Source organism: Entelurus aequoreus, linkage group LG01 (assembly GCF_033978785.1).
Source record: "Entelurus aequoreus isolate RoL-2023_Sb linkage group LG01, RoL_Eaeq_v1.1, whole genome shotgun sequence".
In the NCBI taxonomy this organism is placed as follows: Eukaryota; Metazoa; Chordata; class Actinopteri; order Syngnathiformes; family Syngnathidae; genus Entelurus; species Entelurus aequoreus.
In genome coordinates, this window is record NC_084731.1 from 26,719,390 (window position 1) to 26,746,867 (window position 27,478).

Sequence of the window (27,478 nt, forward strand, 5' to 3'; positions counted from 1 at the left end):
AATACAGTGCTTTTCCTTCAAAAATAAGGACATTTCAATGTGACCCCAAACTTTTGAACGGTAGTGTATATATATATATATATATATATATATATATATATATATATATATATATATATATATATATACACATTTTTTTTAAATGCATGCCTTTTAATATAGCCTTACAGTTTTTATAGCTCCTTTTTATTACCTATTCTGCACTGCAAAAACTGAAATCTAAGTAAGATTAAATATCTCAAATAAGGGTGATACTTGCTTATTTTCTGTCTAATAAGATAATTCTTCTCACTAAGCAGATTTGATGTTGAGTGTTTTACTTGTTTTAAGTGTTTTGGTCCTAAATGATCTCAGTTAGATATTACAGCTTGTTGCTGAGATTTTATGACCTATATTGAGTAAAACATGCTTGAAACTAGAATATCAACTGTTGCAAAACTGTGTCATCAACACTCACAAGTATAAAACTACTTTTTTAAAGTAATAATTTCTTATTTCAAGCATGAAAAAAAAAATCATGACTTTGACACAATTGTGTCTCATATTAAAACAGATGACAGCCAAAATGGACTTTGCTGTTTTATTTTCAATGAAACAATAGAAAATACGTACTCATATAGTAGTACAGTTGTTATTAGTGAGAATATACTTATTTTAAGGTATTTTGGGGTTCATTGAGGTTAGCTAATTTTACTAGCCCTCTAGATCACTAAGATATTCTGAGACCAATCTGTTAGCGGTTCCAAGAGTAAACTCAAATCAAGGGAGATCATCATTCAGTCACTATGCAACAAATAGCTGGAATAAACTTTCTGAAGATGTCAGACTCTCCCCAACTCTGACTACTTTTAAAACTAGACTGAAGACTTTTATGTTCACCTTAGCTTTCAGCTAAATCTTTTAATCTTTTAACTTTTAACGTCTGCACTGTTTTTATTTTTATTGTCTGCATTTTAATTTTGCTTTTATTTTCTTTCATTTCACTTTGTTGTCTGTGAAGCACTTTGAGTCTGCCTTGTGTATGAAAAGCGCTATACAAATAAAGTTGCCTTGCCTTGCCTTGCTTTGGAAAGTCTTGACAAGCCACATTTTCTTGTTCTATTGGCAGATAATTTTGCTTAGTTCAAATAAAATACCCCTAATTTTTGTATTTTTTTTCTTGTTTTTGAACACTGACTTTTTGCAGTGTGTTGTTTTTATGTCGCATGATTGTACAAGGAAAAATTTGTGAGCCCGTTCTCAAACAATGTCAATACAACTATTCTGATTCTGATTATTAACCAAGTATTAGTGATATTGTTATTATAAGCGCTAACGCAGACAAACTATTTATAGCTGCGACGTGATCACTTACGTTTGTCCCTAGGTTTACGTTATCCAGTGTGTCACACTCCGCCTCGGGTGAAGGTAATGTAACCTTTGTAAACCGGACTTTCAAACTTTGCATTCTAATTTGTAATATTTGGCTCAGTCACGGTTGCTAGTAATGTAGCTAATGGAAGCAATCCATTCTGCCTTTAACTCAATTTGAAAATGCAATTAAAAAATGCCAACAATACTTCATTTACGTTCCGTAACCTGTACAATAACCAAGCTGCAGCGACATTGTTATTGTAAGAGAGAACACAGAGGAACTGTTTTTATGGCGTAGTAACACATCGCCTTGCGAGGGCATGCTACGGCATTAGCCGTAAGATAGCCACTTTATCAACAGCTGAATGGCTTTTGAGTTTGTAATACACAACAAAATAAAAATTAAATTAAATGCGATAGGACAGTAATCTGTACTGACTGAAAAACATGAACAATCATATTTAAGTATCTGTAAAGTATTAGCCCATATTTCATGTTTTGTTTGTACACAGCTAGCCAGTGACTCACTCGATGGACAGTTGTCTAATTGTTGCAGCTTTCCGGGGAACTTTTTTTTAATATTTGAATTTGAGCAAACACGCCATTTGTGGGCATAGTTTGACTCCAAGCTCCACATTTACACCGTGACCAAGTCACGCCGACCTCACTCTCTCGGCTTCCGCCTGCTCCAGCATCTCACCCTGTATTCATGCTGGCTTTTTTAAGCAGCAGTTCATCCTCCGTATATTCAGCTTCAAAAAGATAAGGTTGTGAATCCTCAATTGTCTAAAAATAGTCGTCTTCGTTGTCTGTTACCAAGTCTGCCATGATTAGATCACACTCGCGTTTGTTTCTGGAAGTAGGAACACACATTTGTTGCCGGATTTTGGAAATGCGCTGAGGAAAGAGGCTCTGGTAATGCATAAAATGACCAAAATACAGTAAATATTGTAGATATTACATATTGTTATTAATGTGTCTGTTACTACATTATATATATACTTGCAGTGTGAATGTAAAACTCCAATTAGCCGCATCTTGCGTTTTTAAGGATCCCAAACAAAAAAGATGTGTTCTGTCTCTCATAATTATTGTGAACGATAGGCAAAATTCCAAAAAAAAGTGCCGTTCCTTTTTAAGATAACAGCTAATTGTTATGCTTTAAGTTGCAAGCAAAAATTTGAGTTACAAGCATCCGTGCCATTAGTTGGCGTAGCAAATGTCACAGCCCAGAACACCGTAAGATCCGACCAAAACGTCTTACTAGCTAGCATTAGCTTATAGCTAGAGATGGACCTAAGTTTGATTTTCAAACATCAAAAGGAAGAAAGTGGGTGTGAAGGACAGTGCTGAGAAGAAATAGATGATAGTCATTGAATTAAAGAAAAAGATGCGTTGATTGGTAACAGTAAATTGGCCCTAGTGTGTGAATGTTGTCTGTCTATCTGTGTTGGCCCTGTGATGAGGTGGGTGACTTGTCCAGGGTTTACCCCGCCTTCCGCCCGAATGCAGCTGAGATAGGCTACAGCACCCCCCGCGACCCCAAAAAGGGACAAGCGGTAGAAAATGGATAGTTGGATGGATGCAAAAACGTGGCTGAGCGTGTTGCCAACTTGGTGAAGCAATTTGTGCGTACCAGTCTGCACCATACTGAAGCAGAATGTGTCTAACGCCAGCCAAGAATGTTAAAATATCTAAACGGCGGACATTTATCTACAAAAATAATATGGAGAAGCAGCTGGAACATTAGTAACACACAAAAAAAACCATTAACTGAGCAACAAACGCACTTTGAACTGAATGGTTGTAATTTGTTTTCATAAACCGTTCCGTCCCATCCATTTTGGACATGTAACAATATGGCATTTGACCTCAGCTACCTACACCAACTTAAATATAATTCAAAATCATTAAATGTGTGATAAGTATACACTATGAGGGGCCGTCAGAGACAGACATTATTCAGAATTACCTCTTACATACACCAGGCAGCACGGTGGAAGAGGGGGTTAGTGCGTCTGCCTCACAATACGAAGGTCCTGAGTTCAATAACGGGCTCGGGATCTTTCTGTGTGGAGTTTGCATGTTCTCCCCGTGACTGCGTGGGTTCCCTCCGGGTACTCCGACTTCCTCCCACCTCCAAAGACATGCACCTGGGGATAGGTGGATTGGCAACACTAAATTGGTCCTAGTGTGTGTATGTGAGTGTGAATGTTGTCTGTCTATCTGTGTTGGCCCTGCGATGAGGTGGTGACTTGTCCAGGGTGTACCCCGCCTTCCGCCTGAATGCAGCTGAGATAGGCTCCAGCGACCCCGAAAGGGACAAGCGGTAGAAAATGGATGGCTACACTAACACTCTCACATTTGGGCAATGTCATCACACTTTGATGACTAGCAACCTGCCAAATTGCGGGCAATTTTCGACCGAAACATCTGTTATCAGCACCCGGACTGCTCCTCCTTACCCGCGGTTCACGCGCTGCGCGTAAAGGACCCCCCGATATGCGAGGGCTCCCTTTTTTTGCTTGAATAAGCGGATGCAAAATGTACATTTTTGAATGACTGGGTATTTCATATGAAACATATTTCTAGCCCCTTCCTGCTCCGTAACTGAAAATATAATGGCAAATTTCCTCCGACCTTCTCAATGTCGCCGGTGTTTTACTTACACTGTAAAAACATTGTTGGGCGCTGCGTAAGACTAGACTGGCACACTGATCTTAATGGCAAATACTACTTCCTAGCAAGGCAACACACCATAGTCATACTGCCATCATTACCATTTAATATTTTAGAATTGCAACCCCACTGTACGGTATAATACTTGCAAATGAGACTCAAATGTAATAGGAAAACAAGGGATAACAACTAGACAGCAGTTACCAGCTCATTTTTAATTGCTAAATTAAAAATTTAGATTTTATTATTAAACAATTAACACACAAAATTACCGAAAATTGGTACTGTCGACTCGAGTACCGGTATTGATTCCCAAGTAACAGGAATAGGTTAAGTATTGGTTCAAATGCACAATTTATTTCCTGTGTCTATGAATATTCTCATTCATCCAGGTCATCGTAATCACAGGACATTCAATCAAAAAACAACTGGCCTGTTTGGTTTGTCTTAGAAGACGTTTCGCCTCTCATCAAAGTAGGCTTAATCAGTTCATGCTCATACTTAAATTGGTCAGATCTAGACCAGATCTAACCAATCTAATTCTAAGACTAGATCTGACCAATCTAAGTCTATGAGCATGAACTGATGAAGTCGACTTGGATGAGAGGCAAATTTATTTCCCATCAGTTTTGATAAATGAACATGCGTCAAATTTAATTCAAGTTCTATTTGAAAAAAAAAAATCATTCCTAACAAGAAGGTAGAAACACTTGGAATTTTATTAACTTTACACATTCATTTTGGGGACTAATTTCCACATGTGTGAATTTGAAGACAAAATTGACACTGATGGCAGACGGACTGACATACAATACTAACATCTATTTAATTGCATTTGAACACACTCCTAGTCTCTGTATTCGTGGATATCAGCATGTTTAAAAGGTTTTAAGGACCCGCCTTGGTTTGTTGGGGCATTTGTTCAAAGTGGCAGACAATTGAAAGGGCTAAGGAAAGTGACTTTTTATTTACAGTCACTGATATGCAGGACTACAGAGATAAGCATAGGCGGGTTTCACCACTGAGTAGGTCATGTTCCGTTGTTATTCCCTCACTGGTTGGCTGTGTGCACCCAAAGTTCCTCTCTCCTGATTGGCTGTTACAGACTTTGCGTGCTTGCGTGTGGAGGCGGTCATCAGAACTGCGGGGAAATAAAGAAAATACAAAATGGCTCCACACCAAAAAGCACTGAAAGAATGCGTTGCTATGCACTTCAGAAATGTCTTACATTCTTGAGGAACTCCTCGGCGACAATACGAGCTCTGGCATTAACGGACAACTTCATCTCACTAATCTCCTTGTCGATCTCCTCCATGAAATGGATGACATAGTCCACAAGCTTGTGTTTGTACATCTGCTCCGTGTGGAAGTTGGTGATCAAGAAGCTGATATCATAACCCTGTGTCACAAAGAGTTACATGAAGAAATTGTCGACAAGAAGCTTGCGATTGAGTGGAGAGTGTTTATGAATATATTCAAATTGCATTAACACGTCTTTCACCATTTCATTTAGAGCAGACCTGGGCAAATTAAGGCCCGGGGGCCGTGCGGCCCCTTAAGCTTTTCAATCTGGCCTGCTGGACATTCCCAAATCATTTTTTAGATCTTTAAGATGGAAACTGTAGCTGCCATTATGATGTGCAGTGATGTTTTCAAATGACCGTAAGTAAGTCTTGAACTATACAAAGTATTTCAATGGTTGGAATCTGCGCTTTTGCATGATATACTAGTTACTATGGTCATCTAATTAGTTACTATGGTAATCTTAAATCACAGCAGCTCAGACGAAGCACCAAGCAGTGTGGGTGGTGAGAGTTTCCACAGAGTGTTAGCCTGAAATGCGGGTGCCAGGGACCGACCCGGAAGGAGATTTTTACAACAAAGTTCTAAAGCTTAGTGATATATCAGATAGTAGGTGGGTTTATTTTTTTCCCTTTGCGTTCATATTTCGCTGTGTTTGTTGCATTTTTGTTGCGTTTCACTTGATTGTAAAATATGTGGATGGAGAGGAGGTGTGACGTTCATATGTTGTCAATATTCAGTGTTATATCGTTCATAGTTAATATTGTAAATCCCACATTTTTTATTTTCATGTACATTCTGGGTGTGTCATTCAGTAAAAAAAATTAAAATTCCATTCCGTTTTTTAAGGCGGTCTGTCATAACGTTTTTAGCTTTCAGACATTATTGTGAAGTTTTGTATTAGTGTTCCCAAAAATAGATAAACCGGCCCTCAGACACATTTTTTTCTCTAAATTTGGCCCCCCGAGGCAAAATAAATTGCCCAGGCCTGATTTAGAGTAATCACTATGGAAGTATTATTGTAGCAAAATATTTTGCAAACGCGTATCTCAATCTGTGCGTGTGACCGCCATAACCACAACACCAGGGGGAGCTCCACAAACCACGTTAAACCCAGATTCCGATCTAACAAAGGTCTTAACTCATTCTCCTTCTATGCCACATCAATATGGAATGCACTCCCAACAGGTGTAAAATAAAAAGTGCATCTCTATCCTCCTTCAAAACCTCACTAAAAGAACACCTCCAGTCAACTACAACCCTAGCCTAACCCCCTCCCCCCACCTCCTCGGATTGTAAATAATCAAATGTATATACTTGTTCTTATGCTTTCTGAGCTCACTATGTTCACCGCTCGTTGTACATATCCTACGAAGTCAGACCTACACTGTTACAATGTCCATTTCTCAGATGATATAATTGTTGATGACTGAAGTGCTGATTTCAACCAAACCTAACCCCCCAGCCCCAACCCCCTCCACATCCCACCCCCCGGATTGTAAATAATTAAATGTATATACTCTGATGATTAACCTGTGTGATGACTGTATTATGCTGATAGTATATATTTGTACCATGAATTGATTACGTTGACCCCGACTTAAACAAGTTGAAAAACGTATTCAGGTGTTACCATTTAGTGGTCAATTGTACGGAATATGTACTGTACTGTGCAATCTACTAATAAAAGTTTCAATCAATAAAGCAATAATCCAGTACACGTGTACGTGTACTAATGTGTGTGTCTGTATATCAATCAAAGTGTGTGTAATGCGATCCGTGTGTGCATGTTTTAAGTTATTTACGTATTAAAATTTGTCTTTGTGTAGATAAACACTTCTGACCACTAAATTACTGCCAAAACATTAACTTTTGTTTACAGCAAGTGATAAACAGTCCATTCATTGGCTTCAATGGCAACACAAGTGTGAGTGGCTGCAAGGCGTCGACTAGTGGTGAGTATAAGAAAAGGCAAGGAGTTACAGACAGATCCTTTTACGCTTCAAATTGCTGTACAGCACAAGTGTAGCAAAATTCAGGTGTAAAAAGACAGCCAATAGAGGGTTCCTCCTTCACACATATGTAAATATACACACACTTTTTTTTTTAAACCCACGACAATCAAAATACAGACAGAGGGTGTTGTTTTTTTTTACACACGCACGTGTTATGGATTACAAATGGCCGATGGACATTTGTCTATTCTTCCTATTTTTCTATTATCGCAGGTGTAAAAATATGTGGATAAAAACTGAGGAGTAATAGAAATGTCAAAGTTTCTGAGTATTGATTTCATGATTTGAGGAAATTGTGATTATTCAGGTGTCCACTAATTTGGACTGGCTATCTTTTGACTGCAATTTATAATATTGCTGCAACTTTTTTATTTTTGCTAATTTAACAGTACCGGTAATCAGATCAAAAGGCTTTTAAAAGGTCAAAATGTTACAAAAAAAACATGACATGTTTGAAATGTTTGTCTAGCACTGATGCTTGAGAATTTTGAACAAAAATAAAAAATAAAATGCTTTACGCCCTTAAAAAACGTGTATGTCCTGTTTGGCTTTGAACATAGCAATAATTAAACTCGAATGTCCTCAGATGGTTAATCATGTATATGTAAGGAAATATTTTATTCTCTTTTTTTTACCTTCTCCACAAACGTTTTCTCACCTCTACTGGTTTCCTCCTCAGAATAAAGAAGTTCTCCGCCCGCATCATCATGAAGCGCATGAACTTGTGGCAAAGGATCTTCTCGATCTCATCAGCCTAGTTTGGACCGTGACACAAATATCTTTAAAATGTACATCAGACAGAGAAGGCAAAACGAAAAGGACATTGTGATTGGCACATGCAGTATATAATTGTTGCCTTTTTTGTTTTTAAAAAGACGCAAAGCTAAGTTTGCTTGTACTAATGTAAAGGCACATTTCTATGAAAAGAAAAGAAATCGCCAATTGTGTCACCTGTTTGACAGCAATGCTGACTCTGACGGAGTTGATGGATCCCTCGATGAGAACCTTCTCCTTGTCATTGCGGCTGATCACCACAGGCTGAAGCAGCAGCTCCTTGCTGCTCCTGTAAATGTCACACATGGTTTTAGCATTGGGTTTCACTAAAACAAAACAACCAACAATGGAATCAGTAATTATAACAGGGAAAACATCCAAACAAACACATTGGAAAATGCTGCAATCACACAAACCCTGCAGGATCAAAAAAAAAAAAAAAGCTTTTTTTGATATCTTTGTTAATCACTTGGTCCCATTTTAGTTACGTAAATCGGTTGCTCAATAATAATAATAATAATAATAATAATACGACCAAGTGTTCAACAATGAGAAAGAAAACAAACTTTTCATCCCACCTCTTTAATGTCAACGTTTTGGGAGGTATCTATGATATTTATAATGTACATTTAAAACACTTCCTTGTGGTCTAGATCAGTGTTTTTCAACCTTTTTTGAGCCAAAGCACATTTTTTGCGTTGTAAAAATCCGGAGGCACACCACCAGCAGAAATCATTACACAACGAAACTCAGTTGACAGTAAAAAGTCGTTGCCTGCTGCTTTTTTGGATGCAGTGTTGGTGCTAGAAATTTTCAAAATGGGATCCCACTTTTTTGTATCCGTTTTGAAAAATGATAAATGTATGCATTTCGGGACGGCGTGGCGAAGTTGATAGAGTGGCTGTGCCAGCAATCGGAGTGTTGCTGGTTACTGGGGTTCAATTCCCACCTTCTACCTTCCTAGTCACGTCCGTTGTGTCCTTGGGCAAGACACTTCACCCTTTGCCTCTGATGGGTGCTGGTTAGCGCCTTGCATGGCAGCTCCCGCCATCAGTGTGTGAATGTGTGTGTGAATGGGTAAATGTGGAAATACTGTCAAAGCGCTTTGAGTACCTTGAAGGTAGAAAAGCGCTATACAAGTATAACCCATTTATCATTTATTTATTTATCATTATCCTGTTATATCTCACATGCTATATTGTTTTGGAAAAAGGTTGTCATAAACGTAACTTAATTCATAAAAAAAATAATACATAAGAAAATACATTTTTATGCATATGTGAATTTATTCAGTTATAAACATTCATTCACTTTCTTCTTTCCTTCATGGATCTAAACTTTAACCGCTTCTGGTATTTTTTTTCTATATTTTTAGAATGTGTTTGTTCTATTTTTGGCCAAAGTAAGACAAAGAAAACAATCTGAAGTTGCCTTTATTTTTTAGTTTTAATGCCATGATTTTAATAGTCCGGCCCGCGTGTGCACAGAATTTTCCTCCATGCGGCCCCTGAGCTAAAATTAGTTTGACAACCCTGTTTAAGGGGTTTGTGTGTGTTTTTGGATCTTGTAGCGTTTAGGTACACAATTTCTGTGTTTGGACCATTTGGTGGTTGTTGCATGTTTGTTGTTCACGGTTCACCATAGATCAGGGGTGTCAAACGTACGGCCCGCGGGCCTGAACAGGTTTTATCCGGCCCGCGGGATGAGTTTGCTAAGTATAAAAATGAGCCGACATTTTTGAATGAAAAAAACTGCTGTTCTAAATGTGTCCACTAGATGTCACAAGAGCAATTCTTAGTATCTTTGTAGATGATACTACATATGTAAAAAAAATAAACCACATGATGTTAGTGCACCAGTCGAGGAAAATGAGCATACTACATAAATAACATCCATCCATTTTCTACCGCTTGTCCCGTTCGGGGTCGCGGGGGATGCTGGAGCCTATCTCAGCTGCTTCGGGCTGAAGGCTGGGTACACCCTGGACCAGTCGCCGCCTCATTTTTTTATCGTGATAGATTGAAAATTAACACCAATGAGCATACTTGCCAACTTTGAGACCTCCGAATATATATATACAGTGGGGCAAAAAAGTATTTAGTCAGCCACCCATTGATTGTCAATGGGTGGCTGACAGTATTTAGTCAGCCACCCATTGACAATCAATGGGTGGCTGACTAAATACTTTTTTGCCCCACTGTATATACATATAAATAATCTGTTCATGAATGAGTATATACGTTTGGCCACCGTGTTCAATGGAGAAGTCTGATTTACAAAATTTGCAGGCAGCATACTCCTTCCCCTTCTAGCTGTCCTGGATGAACTGAAATTATTTTTTCCAATCATTTTGGAACTTGCAAGCGTACTTCTTCTTCTTACTCGTCTTCGCCATGTCTCTTCTTCGTTCTTCTGCTTCGTCTCTGTTATGTTTTTGGACATTACTACTTGCCGTAGTTTTGAAGCAATGCATGATGGGAATCCGGATGTTGTGTGTCAGTGTATTAACGTGCCGGCTGGAATAAACCCACGCTGAGAAATAGCTCCGTGCCTGCCTACTTTATGGGTTATAGATAAACCTATGGATAATGGAGACATATATAATAGTCTCCTTTTCAGGTGAGAGAGGACACTAAAGGCAGTGCCTTTAAGGCACGCACCCAATATTGTTGTCCGGGTGGAAAACGGGAGAAATTCGGGAGAATGGTTGCCCCGGGAGATTTTCGGGAGGGGCACTGAAATTCGGGAGTCTCCCGGGAAAATCGGGAGGGTTGGCAAGTATGCCAATGAGTTGACTGATGAACATTATCACATAATGTATTCAGAAAGTATAAATAACGACAAATAAAGATAGAATACTATTAACCGCAACATGTAAGTGTAAAAACAACAACAACAACATTTTGATTTGTACATTTTCAGAATGTGGTTGTTCCGTTTTTAAACAAAGAAAACAATCTGAAGTTGTCTTAATTTTTAAGTTATTGTGCCGTTATTTTACCAGTACGGCCCACCTGGGAGTAGATCTTTCTCCATTTGGCCCCCGATCTAAAACGAGTATGACGCCCCTGCCATAAATAAACCTCAGCTCGAACAAAAGATCCATCCAAAGTGAGGTAAAAAAATGCCTTAAAACCTCTAAAGGCCTTAGTGGCCACATGTGTGGACAGCACCTTTTAGCTCTTATTTCCAAAATTGTGTACACTACTGAATTGGGGTCTTATGCCGACATATGCACACTTATACTGCTATCTGGTGGTGTCAGAAGAGTATAACATACAATGGAATTTGGGGAAAAAAAGTAAAAATTAAAATTAGCATGTCACTACACATGAAGTACACGTTTGTGTACTTATGGACTAAGTACATCATATCAAAAGATGATTTTTAGTTTTTATTCTAATTAGGGTCCAATAAGCCCAAATAGCAAAGACAAATAAAAAAACATGTAAACAAACAGCTTGGGCCTTAAGAAGTTTTAATATAGTATTGCCTGCTTCACACCTTCATTGTACACTTTTTTTCAACCCTTGTAGATTTCCTACTAGGAGTTTGCACAGGTTCTAACTTGCATGTAATCCTGTGCAAACCAGAGGTACATACCTGACCTCCACCTCGGGCTTGTTGTGACGCTCCACCACCTGAGAGGAGAAGTTCTCAAGACATAAGGCCGCCTGCAAGGTGGCCTTCACAGCGTTTAGGTAGGGACGCAGAGTCGCTGTCTAAGGGAAAAATTGCAATGGTTGCATTAATTATGCAAAATGACACTGGAATAAGAGGATTTCAACACAAGCTCGGGGGAGAGAATGACTAGATTTTAACATGTACCATCCATCCATCCATTTCTACCGCTTGTCCCTAATCTACAACCATTGCAGATGCTATTTTTAATGTTAGTAAATATGGTGCATGTTAGTGCATTGATTTATCGTGGTCTCTAACACTACTTTGTTCAGCATTTGAGTAAACACAATAAACATACAACGTATGTCGTGCACTATAATAACGAGCGAAGATTCAGGAACAACATAGTGATAGTCAGCCTCTACATACGATGATAGGGCCACTTCCATTGAAGCCACCCAAAGAGACTCAGTTTGACAGAAACACGACAACAGCCTGTTGACTTTTAATTTAATCTTAACCAAACAACACACGAGCATAAATGAAGTAAGTAAAGCCGTACTTGAAGAGAACGCTTACCATTTTTGCGCTTTCAAAGACGGAAGTTGCTAAGACACGCCTGTGACTCCACTTCCGTGAATCATACAAGCTCCAGAAACGAAACGGAGCGCTTGTGTTTGCTTACATTTTTTGTATACGGAAGTAGATGTCGGCAATGCTACTCATAGAGCTCGTCACTCCGCCCACGTTGACTGTACACTTTGAATCAACCGAACGTATCCAAAAGGATTAGTCAACTATTCGGTAGGAATAGGGGCTATTTGTTTTGTCATCGTCGTAAGGTAAGTTTTACAGCTGAAACTGTAGATAATGGACCATTAAATTGTTTATACGCTTTATTATTTTATTTGAAACAAAACAATTAAAGTGTAGGGGGTGGAATCTGTGTATCCTTTTAATGCACGATATGGTTTAATCCGACGCTACCATTCTCGAGTTCGCGCCGTAAACTCCTGACGTGTTCTGAATAATGGACAAAACTGTATTTATTTATAATTTTAACACACCAATATAATTTAAAGTGATGTTACATGGCTATTGAAACTTCGTGAATGTCTCACAAGCTAAGGAGGAATTCGACGTTTTACACCCCTTGCCCATCAATGGTATTTTCCATCATGGACGCCACTCGCTGACGGTAAATATCGTTGCTTGTAAAAAAAAAAACAGGGCCAAATATTTAAATGTGTCCTCTAATGTCGCTCAGTGTTTCACATAATGTAATTTCACAACGTGTTTGTTAGGGGATACCGAGCAAGTAGAGTCGTGGATGTTGATATTTTACAATACTTCTCGGTTTGGGCCCTGCGGGCTGGCTATGTATGGGCCACAACGCCATTTTTTTTGTACACACTCATATAATTAGAAATGGTGATTGACATAACATGGTGACATAATTGGACGTGCCAGCATTGTTCATGTGCAGTGTATCCCACTATAGTCAGGCGTCAGGTACCCGGCAGCATCATGAGCGAGCTGAAGGACTGCCCCCCTCTGAAGTACTATGACTTCAAGCCGGTGGAGCACGTCAAGGTGTGTCCCCGTTACACTGCTGTGTTGGGACGCTCAGAGGACGATGGGATTGGCATCGAGGAACTGGACACTTTGCAGCTGGAGCTGGAGACGCTCTTGTCCTCAGCCAACCGCCGCCTACGAGCTCTGGAGGAGCAGAGACAGGTGGGCTGCATAAGATAAAATCCCTGTATTGGCTTGAAAACAAGTCCTCCCTTACATGCTCCTGTATTGCAGATCCTCACGGACTGGCAGGACAAAAAGGGAGACAAGCGCTTTCTGAAGCAGGGGAAAGACCCGGACCCTGCCGCGCCGTCTCGCCACAAACCAAAGAAGCAGAAAATAGAGGGCAAGAGTAGTCATGTACCAGGACCTGGTCCCGGCAGACCAAAATCCAAAAACCTACAACCAAAAGTCCAAGAATATGAATTTACAGAAGAAGCTCAGGACATTCCCCGCACTCCTAAAAACGACGCCCCGAACAGGTCAGCACCGTTCCGTAGTATTCAAACCAGGGGTCCAAACTTAGGTTTGATTGATTGATTGAAACTTTTATTAGTAGATTGTACAGTACAGTACATATTCCGTACAATTGACCACTAAATGGTAAAAACCGAATACGTTTTTCAACTTGTTTAAGTCGGGGTCCACGTTAATCAATTCATGGTACAAATATATACTATCAGGCTCAGCATAATACAGTCATCACACAAGTTAATCATCAGAGTATATACATTGAATTGTGTACATTACCGTATTTTTCGGACTATAAGTCGCAGTTTTTTTCATAGTTTGGCCGGGGGTGCGACTTATACTCAGGAGCGACATATGTGTGAAATTATTAACACATTACCGTAAAATATCAAATAATATTTTTTAGCTCATTCACGTAAGAGACTAGACGTATAAGATTTCATGGGATTTAGCGATTAGGAGTGACAGATTGTTTGGTAAACATATAGCATGTTCTATATGTTATAGTTATTTGAATGACTCTTACCATATGTTACGTTAACATACCAGGCACGTTCTCAGTTGGTTATTTATGCGTCATATAACGTACACTTATTCAGCCTGTTGTTCACTATTCTTTATTTATTTTAAATTGCCTTTCAAATGTCTATTCTTGGTGTTGGGCGTTATCAAATAAATTCCCCCCAAAAATGCAACTTATACTCTAGTGCGACTTATATGTCTTTTTCCTTCTTTATTATGGATTTTCGGCCGGTGCGACTTATACTCCGGAGCGACTTATACTCAGAAAAATACGGTGTATATACTATCAGGCTCAGCATAATACAGTCATCACACAATTTAATCATCAGAGTATATACATTGAATTGTTTACATTATTTACAATCCGGGGTGTGGGATGTGGAGGGGTTTGTGGTGGTGGGGGGGGGGGGGGTTAGGTTGGGTTGCTATCAGCATACTTGAGTCATCAACAATTATATCATCTGAGAAATGGACATTGTAACGGTGTAGGTCTCACTTGGTAGGATATGTACAGCGAGCGGTGAACATAGTGAGCTCAGAGAGCATAAGAACAAGTATATACATTTGATTATTTACAATCTGGGGAGGTGGGATGTGGTGGGGTAGGGGGTTAGGCTGCCTGGAGGTGTTCTTTTAGCGCGGTTTTGAAGGAGGATAGAGATGCACTTTCTTTTACACCTGTTGGGAGTGCATTCCATTTTGATGTGGCATAGAAAAAGAATGAGTTAAGACCTTTGTTAGATCAGAATCTGGGTTTGACCTGGTTTGTGGAGCTCCCCCTGAGGTGGTCTTCGGGTTTCGAACGTGAACTGTGATGTGAGTCGAGTTGTAGTGTTAGTTGGATATTTTACCTAAACAAACACCAAAGTCAGTCACACTGGACACATAATACTTATTAATACTGTAAAACAACATAAGGTAAGTTAACTAACAAGTGACATTATTATTCCCTTAGATTCTGTTACTGTCTCAATGAAGTACACACACACACAGCTGCAGCATGCGCAGACAGCCGTGTGCCACACACAGGCTATTGTATCCCTCGCTCGCGCGCTAAACTAGTTCTCGAGTGAGTCTCTAACAGATCAAAACTAAGTATTTATTTTATGGGAGCGTTGTTCGTAACTTGGAATGTCATAATCCGAGGACCACCTCTAAGTGGGGGCCACTTTTGTTTGATATTCTTTCGTTTACTTAATTACATGGTAAAACTAATGTAGGTCAATATAGGCGATGTAGTAGGTGTGGGCGATACAACACAATTTGGTATCTATCCAATAACAACTAAATACAGGGCCAGAATGACCAATAAAGATATTTACAAAATATCCATCTCATCATTCAAATATTGATCTGGTACTGATACCATCCTTTATATCGATATTATATTCTTATTTAGATCAATCCACCCACCCCTACAATGTAGTCAAATACATTTATTTACCGTATATATGGTGAAGTTGGTGTTACATAGTATTGTTAGATGTCCCGATTCTGATATTTGTCTTTTTTAACTGATCAGGCCCAACCGATCTTTACCACAGCTGTGAAGTTGAAAAATACCAGCAGGGTGCGTGTCTTGCCGGAACACCAGCTCAAATTTGAGCAACCTGAGCGCGTTGTCTATATCTAGTGCAAAGGCTGGTGGAAAATAAACTGTTTTTGTCGAAGTAGTATTATCACTGGAGGATTAGGGCAGTGGTTCTCAAACTTTTTTTTTTTTTACATAGTACCACCTCAGAAAAAACTTGGCTCTCCAAGTACCACCATAATGACCAACATTAAAACACAGCCGCATAGTAGGCCTAAGTATTCATTAAAAATTTAGTTTTTTTTAAAAACAATTATATTTAATATTTTTGGCCACTCTAACATTACACACAATTTGAACAGTAGCACTGTTCAAATATAGGAAAATAAAACACTGTACTTAAATGATTCTTTGGCGTACCACTAGATCGAGCCTGTTTACCACTACAGTTGAGAATCACCTATCCCGAAAGGGACAAGTGGTAGAAAATGGTTGGATGGATAGATGAACTTGAGGAAAAGGAATAGCTAAACATGCAGTACACACGCCGAACAGGGCGGCACGAGATGTTAACTGCTAAAGCTTAAATGTAAAATAGGGGATGCTCTATCAGATGTCAATACTATCAATGCCTTGTGTGGTATCAGTATATACATTATATTAAAGTAATTAGGTTGCTATTTCATTTTTATTTGTTTTTATTACAAAATATTTTTGGGGAGTTTTTGTTACTGTTTACAAAGTCAGAGAGTAAGTCTCCGGATAGAAAAAAGCTTTGAGAACCCTAATGATTTAAATGTGATCCAATTGTAGTTTTTTGATTTTTTTTTGTTATTGTGAACTGGCCACTTTGTATTAAAATATTGTATGTCAAATTCAAGACCACAAGTTGAATTCACAGTCTGATTTACAACAATACTTGCAAATTCTAAATGTAATAAGGTAAGCTTATGTTAACTTTAGTTACTTGCTCTAAAATATTCTCAGTTCTATAATCTATTGTCAAAGTATCAAAATTGAATCAGAGGCCAAAACAATTTTGATTGAGACATTCCTAATTGTTGTAAAATAGTGGTCCCATGCTGTATTTGATGTGTGTTTTGGATTTTTTTTTCTCTTCAGATTCTGGGCATCTGTTGAGCCATATTGTGCTGACATTACAAACGAAGAGATTCGGCTGCTAGAGGAGCTTCTAAAACCGCCAGACGATGAAGCGGAGTACTTTAAAGTATGACGTGAAAAGCCTATAACGTAGCCCAAGAGCGGCGAGGTAACCCTTTAATGTTGTCTGTGTTCATTTTAGATTCCAGCATTGGGCAAACACTACTCACAGCGGTGGGCTCAGGAGGATCTGTTAGAGGAGCAGAGAGAAGGAGCTCGAGCCAATGACAAGAAGAAGAGTCTTTTGGGGGGTCCGCTGTCTGAACTTGATGCAAAAGGTGCAAAACATTCTGCTTGTCTTTAGAAGCAATCACAAGTAGCTTTGATTTATATTCTATTGCTTCAATTGTTTGTTTAATGAGAGTAAATAATACAAATTGATCAAATCTGGCCTGCATTGAGTGCAAGGAACTTTAAATATGCAGACATAGTTACTGTATGGCTTCTGCCATAGAGTGCACATAAAAGCGGTGGCGTGTGTGCTGCGACCTGAGTGGCAGCAAACACAGATTTAATTTTTACATTTATGCATACTTTATAAAAGTGCAAATTCAATATTGATGATCTGCGTTTATTAGAAAAAAGAATGAAGGTTATGGCAAGCGTAAAATGTTTTAATTTCAAAGATTTCCACAAAAATATACATTGAGGCTATAAAGTGTGTTTCGTCCGATTACTCTATTAATGGAACAAACTAATCGATAGCTACAGCCCCAATAATGACATTAGTATTAAAGGTTTTGTCACATAATCTCAGCGCATTCAATCGATTGCAACTGGACTGTTTGGTTTGTCTTAGAAGATGTTATGCCTCTCATCTGAGTAGGCTTCATCAGTTTGTGCTCACAGACTTAGATCGGTCAGATCTAGTCTAGCAGCTGGTGCCAACACCCCAAATGTTAAAGTCCAAAACCAGGAGGGTGTGCCTGGGCAAGGATGGTTTTGCCTTATCGTAGTGACAAAAACAACTGTTTTAATGCAAACAAGCAATCCTAACTGTCAAAGCCAACGACAGTCGTTGAAGTGTAATTTGCCCTTGTGAGCATAGAGGTATTGTGTGGGAGAGCAATCGCTGTGGCTAGACTACCCCCAGTCCAAAATAGTTGGAATCCCCGGCGTAAGCATTCCATTCAGTTGTAAACAAATGACATTCTGGTCACCTCCTGTGACCAGAATTGCCTTTGTTTTCTAACTCCTGTTATTTGTTTGAGGCTGAATTGCATAGTCTTTTAGGAGTGGTTGAAAGGACCGTGTTGTATGTGGGAGACAGGTGGTGTCGCAGACCACCTCCTCTGTTCAGGGATGGTTTTTCATTCTTGACATAGATTGCTCCCTCACTCCTCTTTCGTACCATTCATTCTCATGTCCAGAATCTGTACAGATTGAATGCCCTGAGATTACAATGACCTGGATGAATGAGAACATTGAAAGACACGTTTAGTAACATATTTAGTTTGTGCATTTACTTGGTAATCAAATATAAGACATGTAGGGCACCTCTACAAGCCACAAGGAGTGTGCATTACCACCCCCGTGAAAGGCGAGGTGTGGAAGCGTGCAGAACACCTCCATAAGCGCGCAGTCCAGCCTTTGACATGCGGGAGTCATGGCGTTGCTTCTCTCTCCATGTTGTTGCGCATGATTCTAGAAATATATTTCTTAGTGTGGATGTCTTACTCTTTAATGTTCATGCAGATGTGGACTCGTTGCTGAAAAAGTCTGAGTCCCAACATGAGTCTCCAGAAGCCGGCTGTCCCTTTGGTCCACTCACTCAACGTCTGTTGCAGGCTCTCGTGGAGGTATTTTCCACTTGAGAATCTGCACAAAATTTAGTGTCAGATTGAAGAAATATTAGCAGCATGAATGATGGAACCTTTTCTGGTGCCTTCAGGAGAACATTATATCCCCCATGGAGGATTCTCCTATACCAGACAATTCGGGGAAGGATGCTAACGATGGAGCTGGGACCTCTCCTCGAAGTCAAGGAAAAGCTTTTAGGTATTTGTTGAGCGCCTCCTATTTCTATGAGAACAATGAGACACCAAGAGAGTGAAGTGAATTATATTTATATAGCGCTATAGTGATTCAAGGCGCTTTACATAGAGAAACCCATTAAGTAAGTTACATTTAAACCAGTGTGGGTGGCACTGGGAGAAGGTGGGTAAAGTATCTTGCCCAAGGACACAAGGGCAGTGACTAGGTTGGTGGAAGCGGGGATCAAACTGAGCCAAGCCGCCCATAAAAGAATGGTGGATGCAATCTGCTATAATCCACGAAAGGGATGAAGAATATTTTCTTTACCTCTGCAGCGCACCTCACACACGTTCCCTGGAAGCTCGGATCAAAGATGAACTGATTGCCCAGGGACTCCTGGACTCCGAGGAGCGACCTGGACCAGGAGGAGACTGCGAGGACGAGGTCCTGGTGGAGCTCCAGAAAAGACAGGCGGAGCTCAAAGCCCTCATTGCTCACAACAGAGCTCGCAAGCAGGAGCTGCTCAGGTAAGGCAGCCTGGAACACTTAGTCTGGTTCAACATCCATTAAGACGCTCACTTTGTTCTCCTCAGGCTGGCGAAAGAGGAGATGCACAAGCAGGAGCTGAGGCAAAGAGTCAGGGTGTCCGACAACGAGGTCATGGAGGGTTTTCGGCGAATCATGGCAGCCAGACAGAAGAAGCGTACTCCAACCAAGAAAGAGAAGGACCAAGCTTGGAAAGCTCTGAAGGAGCGTGAAAGCATACTCAAGTTACTGGATGGATGAAGGAAAGAGGAAAAAAGGAGCAGAAGAATGTTTTTCACTACAGTCACACACACTGCTGCATCCCAAACTTCTAGAGATAAAGATGGAAGTACCTGCAGACAGCTTTAAAGCATTTCTCTGGTACTTATTTATTCAATGGTTCAATTCATCATTAGGGGTCGATATCAGGAATTATGACATCACACCGATACTTTGGAAACATAAAAAATAGCACCGCTTAAGTCAGGCGAGATTACCCATACTGTTTTACACTATGTAGGTTGGGATGAACAAATCAATCGCTTCCAACTCGTCGGAGGTCCTAACTTCACGTACACAATGATGGCTTTGACATATCAAACCTTACGAGTTACTCCAAAACGCCGCCAGCATTCATGCCTCAAAATCCCAAGAAGACGCTTCTACTGGCAAAAAAATCTGCCCAACGTCAGCCGCAAAGAAAAACCATTGGCCGTTCTCATTTCTGTGGCAAAAAGCCGGCCAGAGACGACTACAAGGGGCAAAGAAATCTGCAATTTCCTCATGGAAATAAAATGAGGGCACTAGACAGAGCTAGCAAACGGTTTAGCCTGGGGTGGTCATTGAGAAGGAAGATACCCAGCCGCTCTCATCCATCACCGAAGACACTGGACCTCTCGGCGGGACATATTTTAGATTCACGATTTGTACGTGTTAACTCACTTTTTTCTCAGATGTATGTTAATATTTGCCAGCAAAGTAGGGCATGATCGCCACACTCCTGCTGATAGATCAGGACATAAGAATCATTACTAATTTATGGATGTGATGTTCGCTCTACCTCATAGTGATGTCATATTTGCTTAAAACAAATTTACAGGTACAGTTTGTCAAATCCATCTTTTAGTCTTTCAGATCTACAAGAGTGCATAAACTAGTCAACTCTACATTTAAAAAGTAACAGCTGTAAATAGGTTTTCTGTATCGACCTTGGGAAAAAAAAGTGCATTCGTATTCATCATCCAGTTGTTTTTTTTTGTTCATTGTATTTTTATGTTTACTGTTGTAATGTATTGTATAAAAACAGTGTTTGTACGAATAACTACCAATTAAAGGCTGTTGTTGTATATGTATTACCGGTAAGTGTTTTTGTACTTCTGTCCTGGAAATCTTTCCATTAGCATTGGACTAAAATGTAAAAAGCTTATGTATTTAAATTCATATTTTCATATCTAAAGCACATAAGCACCCAACAAAGATGTTCGGATACACAGAAAAGAAGATATTTGCTATTTTTCTGTACTTTACCATACTACAAACAAACACATATATTGAATAATTATGTGCGTGTCTATAATAAGTATACATTCACGTTGGCTTTACTGGCGAATATAGTGGAAAAAGTAGTATTTCACAACATAATTCCTGATCCACCACTAGGTGGCAGTCAAACCGCTTTAAAACTGACAATGGGGACCTCGGCTCTTTTAAGAGAGTTGGTTCTTATGACTCGGCTCATTAAAACGAGCCGGGGCCTTTCGGCCGCCAAATAGATTTTTTTTTTGTTTAGCAGATTTTTTCTTTACCAAAATATTTCACATTTTACAATCAAAATGATGTGCAAAAGGCTTTACGAATGTACAAAACGCATTATAAGGTAGGAACAGATGGAGAATGTTGATTCATCAGGCTGGCCCTTAATGTATGTTTAAAGCAGCGTTTCTCAAAGTGTGGGGCGCGCCCCACTGGTGGGGAATAGAGACATGACAGGTGGGGCGCGAGGAACGGGAGGAAATTTCACTTTTATTTTTTTATTATTATATTCTTTGATTTTTTTTTTTTACTATGCTTTCATTTTCTATACACACTGTAAATCACTTTGTGATTCTGTCTGTGAAATCCGCTATATAGATAAATGTAAATTACTTATTTTTCCTGTAGGCTTTACATTTCTAGGTAGGAGCGAAAGTTCGACAGACAGCAACAGTAACTAATGGGGGCGGGGCTAAGCGGAAGCTTTGTGAATGGCGAGTCACTGTGCGAGGATTTGCTGTTTTGCAAATACATAAAAAATAGAGCCAATGCTGATGAGCTGTTCAAGACAATGGACAGTTTCCTCAAAGAACACAACCTTAAATGGGAAAACTGTGTGGGCTTTTGCTCTGATGGCGCACAGACCATGGCAAAGTCAAGAAACGGGCTGCAGGCTCTAATAAAGAGGGTTGCGCCAAATGCGCATTGGACACAATGTGTCACTCGCGTCAAGGCAGCTCAGCCCCGAATTCAATGAGGTTTTAACAGTGGCAGTGTCAAGCCTGCAACCCCGATTTGAAAAGCTGTGCAGTGCAAAACAGGCTCATTGCAGCCACTAATGCTGGAGTACTGTAAAACTCATGTTCACTTGCCCTGTCCTCCTTTTTTTTGGCAAAGATTGCAAAGTGGCACTTTTATTTTCATTTATTATTGAACTTGATGCAAGTTATTTGATTTATTATTGAACTTGATGCAAGTTATAACACTTTTATTTGATTTATTATTGAACTTGATGCAAGTTATAACACTTTTTTTGATTTATTATTGAACTTGATGCAAGTTATAACACTTTTGTTTTATTTATTATTGAACTTGATGCAAGTTATTTGATTTATTATTGAACTTGATGCAAGTTATAACACTTTTGTTTGATTTATTATTGAACTTGATGCAAGTTATAACACTTTTTTTGATTTATTATTGAACTTGATGCAAGTTATAACACTTTTGTTTGATTTATTATTGAATTGATGCAAGTTATTTTATTTGATATTGAACTTGATGCAAGTTATACCACAGCTGCACAGTTATTTTATTTATTATTGAACTTGATTTTATTTTATGTTATTGAGTTTGAATGTATAAAACTTGATGTTACTTGATGTTCGATAAATTTGAAAATGTTAAGCTTGGTATTAGCGTTCTGTTGGGGCGATGGGGGCAGGTGGGGCTTGAAAACTCCCCCTTGTCCAAAGTGGGGGATGACAAAAAAAGTTTGAGAACCACTGGTTTAAAGTTAGTGAGTGAAGATGAGGAGTTTGCAATAAAGGACCTCTGTGTTTGATGGAAAACTGGCTAAGAGTGATACGGCGAAAGATAGGCCGGAGATGATCAGTTTGTCTAGTATTATGATAATTAACTTGCCAATTGGTCTTAAAATAATATTTGAAAGGTGTAAGAAGCGTATTAGGGTGGTAAGTACATTTTTAGATGAAAGAAGAGGACTGAGGGTGGTATAGCTCGGTTGGTAGAGCGGCCGTGCCAGCAACTTGAGGGTTCCAGGTTCGATCCCCGCTTCCGCCATCCTAGTCACTGCCGTTGTGTCCTTGGGCAAGATGCTTTACCGACCTGCTCCCAGTGCCACCCACACTGGTTTAAATGTAACTTAGATATTGGGTTTCACTATGTAAAAACGCTTTGAGTCACTATAGAAAAGCACTATATAAATATAATTCACAACTATGTTGATATCATAGATAGATAGTACATTTAGTTTCCTAAACGGGGGAGCAGATGGAGCCAAATAGTTAGAGGAGGTAACTATTCTTACAATTTTCTTTTGCATAATGAATCATTTGTGTAGAGTTGATGGATATGTACTAGCCCAGACAATATTGCAATATATATGATATGGATAAATTAAACTGTAATAAAGAGTTAAGAGGCATGCCTTATGAACCAAACCCCGGATTCTTCCGATGATACCAAGAGATATTGACACTTTATTGGTTACTGAACCTATGTGTTCTGTCCATGACAATTGTTCGTCCACTAGGATACATAGAAATTTGGTAGATGAAACTTGACTAATTTCGATTCCTCCAACAAAAATCTTAGCACTCTGTTTACAGTATGTTTTGTTTTTGCTTGCAAACACAATAAAGTTGGATTTTTTTTTTTTTACATTCACTGATAGCCTATTAACAAGAAACCATTCAAATAGCACGGCTATACCAGAATTAGCTTCCATAGTGAGGTTTTCAAATTTCTTCTGAGTTAGGATCAAATTTGTATCATCAGCAAACAGAATCGGTGTAAAGCAGAGGCGTCCAAACATTTTCCAGCGAGGGCCACGTAGAGAAAAATTAAAGGATGCGAGGGACACTTTTATACATTTTGTATATGAAAAGTACTCAAACCAAAACAACGTAGGTGAAGATATGCTAACATTTGAAAAACACTTCTACATCTTAGCTTTGTGTTATAGATAACAAAGCAATACAATCATTCATGGTTATTTTAATAACGATTTTATTTGTATTTATGTTAACTGCGCTCTATAGTAAGCTTGTATTTACTAATATTGCTATTATACCGTCAACTGAAATGCTATTGAGGGCTATAGAACACTCAAAAACATATCATGTCTCACAAGAAGTTTGAACACTTTTTCATCATGACAGGACACACGGAAATCATCAAAGATCTCATACAGTAAAGACGCTTACGTTGTGGGCCATTTTGGTTTTCAGGTCCCATTTTGGGGGGATTTGGTCCCGTTGAATTGTTCATAGTTTTTTGTTCTAATTTGGGACCTGTTTAGTTTGTCTATAGAATGTGTAGCCATACTTGCCAACCTTGAGACCTCCAAATTCGGGAGATTTTGGGGGGGGTTGAGGTGGGCGGGGTCAGGGTGGGCAGGGCCGGGGTTAAGGGGGAGGAGTATATTTATAGCTAGAATTCACTGAAAGTCAAGTATTTCTTATATATATATATATATATATATAAAATAAATACTTGACTTTCAGCGAATTCTAGCTATATATATATATATATATATATATATATATATATATATATATATATATATATATATATATATATGTATATGTATATATATATATATGTATATAAAATAAATACTTGACTTTCAGCGAATTCTAGCTATATATATATATATATATATATATATATATATATATATATGTATATGTATATATATATATATATATGTATATAAAATAAATACTTGACTTTCAGCGAATTCTAGCTATATATATATATATATATATATGTATATATATATATATATATATATATATATATATATATATATATATATATATATATATATATATATATATATATATATATACATATATATATATATATATATATATATATATATATATATATATATATATATATATATATATATATATATATATACATATATATATATATATATATATATATATATATATATATATATATATATATACATGTAAATAAAATAAATACTTGAATTTCAGTGTTGGCAAGTATGTGTGTCGCGGGCCAATAAAAATCGCGCTGCGAGCCGCAAATGGCCCCCAGGCCGCACTTCGGACACCCCTGGTGTAAAGGATGAACATACAGTAGCCAGGTCATTGATATAAATTACAAATAGTAGGGGTCCAAGTATAGACACCTACTATTATTGTCTGTTCACAATAATATTGTTTAGTGTTGGAAATGAAATAAATCCACATTTTATGAGTTTGGATGTTGACACCAGAAAAAAAACACATGTTCAGTGTCCTTGAATGACAAGAATAATACAACAATCCACCCTCCACTCTTGTTCGGGCCAACATCCTCTATGCAAATTCATAATACCATGTGCACCCATCAGTATGAAAGCTTTCTTTTTTTCTTTTAAATATACAGTCCTATTCAATCATCCACAGGTGAATGAATGACTAAATACACAGATGTGTACACGGCACCTGTAGGCCGTACAATACCACCACAGAGCCTTTGTTGTCATTATAGAGACTTCAGCTGAAGGGCAGGTGGGTTGTGTATCTAAGCAGTCCACATACATACTCATCCTGCTCTAATGAGTACTTTTATACCTCACACTATATACTGTATGACCAACTCCCCTTCCAGCCTCAGCCCCTCTCCCTCTGCATGTGAAATTCAGCTATGAGGTGAGTTTCTTCACTTGTCCCTGTCACAGCCTGCGAGCTTTTATGGCTGTTTGAAGAGGAGGGGGGCTCCTCAGGAGAGGGTCTGAGGCAAAATATTTAAACTTGAAGTATGCTGCCTCTGGATGACGAATTTATTGTGAATTTTGACATGTATTTCAAATGTATTGTGGTTGTGTATAAAGTAGGGCTGTCAAACCATTCAAATGTTTAATCATAAAGTTAAAGTACCAATGATTGTCACACACACACTAGGTGTGGCGAAATTTGTCCTCTGCATTTGACCCATCCCCTTGTTCATCCCCTGGGAGATGAGGGGAGCAGTGGGCAGCAGCGGTGCCGCGCCCGGGAATCATTTTTGGTGATTTAACCCCCAATTGCAACCCTTGATGCTGAGCGCCAAGCAGGGAGGCAATGGGTCCCATTTTTATAGTCTTTGGTATGACTCGGCCGGGGTTTGAACTCACAACCTACCGATCTCAGGGCGGACACTCTAACCACTAGGCCACTGAGTAGGTTAATAGTAATAATAATCAGAGTTGATTAATTCCAATGAATCTTAAACCGCTTAAATGTCTTGATAAGATTAATTTTGATTAATCACGATAACATATTGTTCCCAAACGGCTTCCAATGATCACTATTAGATAATTACCAAATTTGCTCAAATGTGTTGAGATTAATTTTGATTAATCAGGATTAAATATCATTCCCAAACTGTCAATGAAAGGCAAGATTAATTTTAATTAATCACCATTAAACACCATTCCCAAACCACTCACATGTGTTGCAAGATTAATTTAGAAAAGCAGGACTGAATATAATTACCAAACTGCTCCAATGCGCTGTGAGATTATTTTTTATTAAATCACGATTAATAAACATTCCCAATATAATTAAATGTTTTGCAAGATTAATGTAGATTTTCACAATTAAATATCTTTCCAAAACTGCTGAAATGCGTTATAAGATTAAATTTGATTGTCACGATTAAATGTCACTCCTAAACTTCTTAAATGTGTTGCCGGATTTATTTAAATTATTCACAATTAAATATCATTCCCACATTGCTCAAATGGGCTGCCAGATTAATTTTGATTAGTCACAATTAAATATAATTTCCAAACTGCTCAAAAGTGTTGCCAGAGTAATTTCAATTATCGCGATTAGATATCTTTACCAAACCGCTCAAATGCTTTGTGAGATTAATTTAGATTAATCAGGATTAAACATCATTTCCAAACCGTCAATGCGAGGCAAGATTATTTTCAATTAATTAGTAAATATTATTTCCACACTGCTCAAGTGGGCTGCTAGATTCATTTAATTTATTCACAATTAAATATCATTCACAAACTGCTCAATTGCGTTGCCAAATTAATTTCAATTATCACAATTAGATATCATTATTAAACTGCTCAGATGCTTTGTAAGAATAATTTCGATGAATCAGGAATGAACACCTTTCACAAACCACTCAAAAGCAATGCAAGATTAATCTATTTTATCACAATGAAATGTAATTTCCAAACTGCTCAAATGCGTTGTGAGATTAATTTTGATAATCATGATTACCGTATTTTTCGGACTATAAGTCGCAGTTTTTTTCATAGTTTGGCTGGGGATGCGACTTATACTCAGGAGCGACTTATGTGTGAAATTATTAACACATTACCGTAAAATATCAAATAATATTATTTAGCTCATTCACGTAAGGGACTAGACGTATAAGATTCCATCGGCTTTAGCAATTAGGAGTGACAGATTGTTTGGTAAACGTATAGCATGTTCCATATATTATAGTTATT

At 38.4% G+C, this 27,478-nt stretch overlaps 2 protein-coding genes and 1 long non-coding RNA gene across 4 annotated transcripts in view; 1 reads left to right on the forward strand and 2 right to left on the reverse strand.

Annotated features, from left to right (window-relative positions):
* Window positions 1-4,733: 4,733 nt before the first annotated feature.
* LOC133649979 (actin-related protein 2/3 complex subunit 4-like) lies at window positions 4,734-12,482 on the reverse strand. Its single transcript, XM_062046698.1, has 6 exons — window positions 12,327-12,482; window positions 11,727-11,845; window positions 8,301-8,412; window positions 8,008-8,103; window positions 5,261-5,431; window positions 4,734-5,173 (listed from the first exon to the last, which is right to left on the reverse strand). Exons 1-6 carry the CDS (start codon window positions 12,327-12,329, stop codon window positions 5,168-5,170), a joined length of 507 nt encoding a protein of 168 aa, XP_061902682.1. The 5' UTR covers window positions 12,330-12,482; the 3' UTR covers window positions 4,734-5,167.
* On the forward strand, window positions 12,435-20,858 carry tada3l (transcriptional adaptor 3 (NGG1 homolog, yeast)-like). Of its 2 annotated transcripts, none has more exons than XM_062046687.1 (9): window positions 12,435-12,589; window positions 13,249-13,484; window positions 13,557-13,804; window positions 16,969-17,074; window positions 17,150-17,285; window positions 18,703-18,806; window positions 18,899-19,005; window positions 19,317-19,508; window positions 19,575-20,858. In XM_062046687.1, the coding sequence occupies exons 2-9, from the start codon at window positions 13,275-13,277 to the stop codon at window positions 19,765-19,767; spliced, it is 1,296 nt and encodes a 431-aa protein (XP_061902671.1). In that variant the 5' UTR covers window positions 12,435-12,589; window positions 13,249-13,274; the 3' UTR covers window positions 19,768-20,858. The 2 variants fall into 2 exon arrangements, with proteins under 2 accessions (XP_061902671.1, XP_061902665.1); XM_062046681.1 differs by lacking the exon at window positions 12,435-12,589 and adding an exon at window positions 12,748-12,945.
* LOC133649989 (uncharacterized) overlaps window positions 16,835-27,478 on the reverse strand; it is a 42,231-nt gene continuing 31,587 nt past the window's right edge. Inside the window, exon 3 of the long non-coding RNA XR_009826172.1 lies at window positions 16,835-18,825. This is a non-coding gene — a long non-coding RNA (uncharacterized LOC133649989). The remainder of the gene's footprint in view (window positions 18,826-27,478) is intronic.